The sequence below is a fragment of the Macaca fascicularis genome, chromosome 20 (genome assembly GCF_037993035.2).
Source record: "Macaca fascicularis isolate 582-1 chromosome 20, T2T-MFA8v1.1".
In the NCBI taxonomy this organism is placed as follows: domain Eukaryota; kingdom Metazoa; phylum Chordata; class Mammalia; order Primates; family Cercopithecidae; genus Macaca; species Macaca fascicularis.
In genome coordinates, this window is record NC_088394.1 from 28,448,335 (window position 1) to 28,453,350 (window position 5,016).

The window sequence follows — 5,016 nt, forward strand, 5'->3', positions numbered from 1 at the left end:
GAAAATGTGCAGGGGGGAAGCGCCAGCAAGACCAGTCCCCACGACCAGGGCAGACCCCTCGCCCCCTGCCTCTGTTCGCGCGTGCATGTGTATGTGTGTAGGTGTGTGGGGGTGTGTGTGTGTGTGACAGAGAGAGAGAGAGTGAGCACATGCATGTGTACTGCAGAAAGGGAGAGTTCAAGGAAGGGATTACCGTGGTTGAGCTGAAGAACTCACATTTGGGTCACACATACAATCTTTCTAGGAAGCCTGGCTTCCTTTTTGTTTTCTTTTTTGAGACAGGGTCTCGCTCTGTTGCCCAGGCTGGAGTGCAGTGGTGCAATCACAGCTCACTTCAGACTCGAACTCCTGGGCTCAAGCGATCCTCCTGACTCAGCTTTCCGAAGTGCTGGGATTAAAAGCACCAGCCACTGTGGTCACCCTGGCGTGCTGTATGGGGCTATAGACAGAGTTAGATTTTCTGCTTTGTCTACCCCATCAGAGCAAAGATGACACACATGTTCTCAGCAGTCCTTGTGCCCCCATGCTCAGGTTGACCCGTTTCAGTCTCTGCACCACTTCCCACTCCCACACTGTCTGTACCCGCCACTACCCCTCCCAAGCATCGCCAAATCCTCAGCTCTTGCACACAAACCACACCCATGAGTGGACGCACGCAGGCACTGGGGTTTCTGAGAACTACACACCCAGACAGAAACTCAGAGGAGAAACCGCGAAGCCTCTGGCTGCCTCTGTCCCTGGGTGGGGAGAGTGTGGTGGCATGGGCCAGGGCCAGCCTCGAGTCCAGGTGCCCTGGGAAAGATCACAGGCCTGCCTGAGAGCATGGGCCGGTGGCCCCACCCAGCCATGCTCCTGGCTGGCCTGGGGGACCCAGAGCTAAAGGTGGTTGCGGGCTGCCCAGGTTCCACAGCCCTTGCAGCTACGGGGCAAGGGTGCTTTACAAAGTTAATCCTAGGAGGGAGTTTGCCATGTTCTCTTGTCCTTCTTCTTCCCAGACTCTGGTCAACCCAGGGTGGGGTGTGGGGGAAAAGGAGAATTCTCAAAGAAATCACAGGTCAGATAAATTTGGCTGATGGAGACTCAGCAGCCGTTTCCAAGAACAAGAAAGAGGGGGAAATCCTGATGGAGATAAATAGGGGTGGATGAAGAGGGTTTATTAATTCAGTCCACAGACGTTGAGAGGTGCCGGCCTTGCCCTGCCCAGGTGCTGGTTGCAGGTGCTGGGTGAGGATGCCAGCAGGAAATCCAGGGCTGAGAGGCCTGATGAGGATTCAGAGTGAAGAGGCGGGTGAGGAGGTAAGGCACGGTGGCTCACGTCTGTAATCCCAGCACTTTGGGAGGCCGAGGCAGGTGGATCACCTGAGGTCAGGAGTTTGAGACCATCCTGGCCAACATGGTGAAACCCCGTCTCTACCAAAAATACAAAAAAGCAGCTGGGCGTGGTGGTGGGCGCCTGTAATCTCAGTTACTCGGGAGGCTGAGGCAGGAGAATCTCTTGAACTTAGGAGGCAGATGTTGCAGTGAGCTGAGATCATGCCATGGCACTCCAGCCTGGGCAACAAAGCGAAACTCTGCCTCAGAAAAAAAAAAAAAAGAGAGAGAGAGAGAGATTCAGGTGAGGATCAGGATGCCAGGTGGAAATGTGGGAGTGAGGGGGCAGTGTGATGGTGAGAGGGAAGGTGCTGGAGGCTGGCTGAGATTCCGGCCTCCAGCCTTACTATTCGCCAGCACTTAAGGGGCAGCCCTGTCTCCCGCTTCAGGCTCATCAGGAGCGGGGGCATCCAGAGCCCCATCCTCGCTGGCCACCAGCGGCTCCTCCTCCCCTTTGAGGTTGGAGCCTGACCCAGACTTCAGCTCCTCCATTGCCAGGGAGCCCTGGCGAGACTTCCGTCTGCCAAAGAAAGTGGTGAGCGTGGGCCGCCGGCCAGACCCCTCCCCGTCGGGGACCCCAGAGCCCTTGTCGCCCCCGGACCCTCCCACGGTCACTGTCACGGCCCCCTCCTCAGGGACCTGGGCTGGCCCAGCCCAGGCGTCCACCACCCCGTTACGCTTGCCGCCTCTGCTCAACACCAGGGCCCCTGTCCGCCGTTTCTGCCGCCGGCGCCACAGCAGGAGCAGAGCCACGAGGACTATGACCACCAGCAGGGCCACAAGCACGGCCACTGGCAGCATGCCTCCTGAGTTCTCATCTGGGTTCCGAAAGGGCACAGTGCTTGCATTGGTGGAGGTCGTTGGAGTCATCATCGTGGATAGTTTTACACTAGAGACCTGGGGTCCACTGGCCCCACTGGAGGGCTCCAGAGAGCCAGTTGTCATGGTAACAGAGGGTCCAGTGTTCACATTGGAGGGCTCCAGAGAGCCAGTTGTCATGGTAACAGGGGGTCCAGTGGTCCCAGTGGAGGTCTCCAGAGAGCCAGCTGCTATGGTAACAGGGGGTCCAGTGGTCCCAGTGGAGGTCTCCAGAGAGCCAGCTGCTATGGTAACAGGGGGTCCAGAGGTGCCATTGGAGGTCTCCAGAGAGATAGTTGCCATGGTAAGAGGGGGTCCAGAGGTGCCTTTGGAGGTCTCCTGAGAGCTAGCTGCCACGGTAACAGGGGCTCCACTGGTCCTACTGGAGGTTTCTGGAGAGTTCGTTGTCATGGTTCCACCTGTCATGGTGTGGGATCCTAGAGAGTTTGCTGTTATGGGAACAGCAGGATGACTGGTTGCATGAGGGTTTTCCTGGGGCATTGATGACATCTCGAAGGAAACATTCTGTAAGGTTGTTGGCTCAGGTAAGGGGGAACCAGTGCTGGCACCAAGGGAAGTCCCAAGAGGGGATCCCTCATTGACAGAAGTTGAGGGAGGTAGGGCTGAGGTCTGGTCCCCAGTGCCGTCGGCCTTAGGGTCACTTGTTATTGAAGCGGTGTACATCTCTGAGTCGATGCTCAGGTATTTGCTAGTAGAGACCAAAGGACCAGAAGTCTCTCCGGGCACGGGTGTCTGCACAGCTGTCGTGTCCCCCAGAGCCTCTGGACTTACCACAAGCACCCCAAGGAGGAGGAGAAGCACGGCCATTTCCAGGCAAACAGGCAGGAGCTGGGACCTGCAGGTGGGCAGCCGGAGAAGCAGAACACGCGGGAGTTGCCGGAGGATCTGGCCGGGCCTCCCCTCTGCCCACTTCCCTACCAACGGCCAGGCCCAACCTGCGGTTTAACGGTTTTTTCCATCCTGGCTTTTACTGTTATCAGAAATGACAGAGGAACAGATGCTGGCAGCTCCCCCATCAGCCCCATCCCAAGGCTCCCTCCAGCCTCGGCAGCTCAGATTCCAGCAGTGGCCACCCTCTCCTGGCCCTCCCTGACCCTGTGCAGCCCAGTGGCTCCAAATCTCTTCCCATCATCACCTGTCAGAGTCTTTTCAAGCCACAGGCACATTTCCAGGCCCACTGAGGCCCCTACCCCACCAAGTCTCAACCCTCTTACCGGCTCAGCTGATAAGGACGCAGCGCTGGGGCCAGGTCACTCCACCACCTCCCGAGGCTGGGGCAAGACTGGGGAGGACAGGGCCCCAAGGGGAAAGGAAGTGGGCCCTGGCTCCACCCACCCCACCCACCCCTCCATCCTGCCCCACCCGCCCTGCTCCCACAGCTGCTGGGCGAAGACAGCACCATGACCTGCTCCTTCAGGGGCCAGTGGGGTGTCTGGGGGTCTGGGGCTCACCTGAGGCAGGCAGGGAAGTGCGGGATCTGGAATCTGGATTACTGGCTCTTGGCTGAGGAATGGGATGGAAGGGGTGATGCTAGGGATGGCTGGACTCAGAGGTGGGTGGTGGGAATATGAGCCTGAGAACTCAAGGGTGTAGAGGAGGAGGTGGGAGGGGAGGGTGGTTTCCTTTGCATTTGTGGTCCCCAAGCTGTTAGGCCAGGAGCTGAGTGGTGCCATTTCCTGCTCTCAGAGCTCCCAGGAAGTAGCAGGGCAAGAGGAAGCCCCCGAGTCTGGCTGGGGGCCGTGAAAACCTTTGCAAGCTGGTGAGCTCTTGACTCCCTCACGGGGAGCTGGGGGTCACCCCAGTGGCCCCTAGTCAGGGAGGCTTGGCTAAACCAAGGTGGTTCCTACACACTGCATATGCTCGGATCTTATTTCAGCAAACTAGTAAAGATATGGGAATCTTTTTATTTTTTATTTTATTTTATTTATTTATTTATTTTGAAGTGGAGTTTAGTGCAATGGCATGATCTTGGCTCACCGCAACCTCTGCCTCCCAGGTTCAAGCAATTCTCCTGCCTCAGCCTCCCAAGTAGCTGGGATTACAGGCATGCGCCACTGTGCCCAGCTAATTTTGTATTTTTAGTAGAGACGGGGTTTCTCCATGTTGGTCAGGCTGGTCTGGAACTCCTGACCTCAGGTGATCCACCCACCTCAGCCTCCCAAAGCGCTGGGATTACAGGCGTGAGCCACCGCGCCCGGCCAGATGTGGGACTCTATATGGAAAAGTGTCTGGAAAGATATCCACTAAGGGATTCACCTAATTGTCTTTGGATAGGTGAGAGTAGGAGGCCGAGGCATTTTCTTCTTTGAATGGTTCCCATTTCCTGACTTTCCTCTAATTAGCAAGCTTTGACTTTTGGTTTGTGTATGTCTTTGGTTTTGTTCTTTAAAAACGAAAATCAGTCCCGGGCGTGGTGATACATTATGCCTGTAGTCCCACCGAGGCGGAAGGATCCCCTAAGCCCAGGAGTTTGAAACCAGCCTGGGCACCACAGCAGAAACCCTGTCACTAAAAATAAAATGCATAAGTTTTTAAAATCAAAACTGATTTGTATATTTTAAGAGCAACATGTGCACAATAGAAGATTCTAACAGGTCCTTGGGACTGTGCCCTTTCCACAAGCTGATGAGTTTGTCTGACCCAAAGACATGAGACTCCAGGGTGAGAGCCGCAGGAATTAATTGCTCACACCAAGCAACAGCAGCCTGATGTTTGCGTCAGTTCCCCTTACCCCAAGTCCCACAGAGGCAACATGGAAGGACCCAA

General features: G+C 56.1%; 1 protein-coding gene across 2 annotated transcripts; it reads right to left on the minus strand.

Annotated features, from left to right (window-relative positions):
• Window positions 1-1,135: 1,135 nt before the first annotated feature.
• Window positions 1,136-3,819, minus strand: SPN (sialophorin). Of its 2 annotated transcripts, none has more exons than XM_045382912.3 (2): window positions 3,702-3,819; window positions 1,136-3,085 (listed from the first exon to the last, which is right to left on the minus strand). In XM_045382912.3, exon 2 carries the CDS (start codon window positions 3,055-3,057, stop codon window positions 1,732-1,734), a length of 1,326 nt encoding a protein of 441 aa, XP_045238847.2. In that variant the 5' UTR covers window positions 3,058-3,085; window positions 3,702-3,819; the 3' UTR covers window positions 1,136-1,731. The 2 variants fall into 2 exon arrangements, with proteins under 2 accessions (XP_045238847.2, XP_005591704.3); XM_005591647.5 differs by lacking the exon at window positions 3,702-3,819 and adding an exon at window positions 3,465-3,534.
• Window positions 3,820-5,016: the final 1,197 nt, after the last annotated feature.

Excerpts from the sequence above, each read along its gene's own strand:
- SPN (XM_045382912.3), bottom strand. The coding sequence starts at position 3,057 with ATGGCCGTGCTTCTCCTCCTCCTTGGGGTGCTTGTGGTAAGTCCAGAG.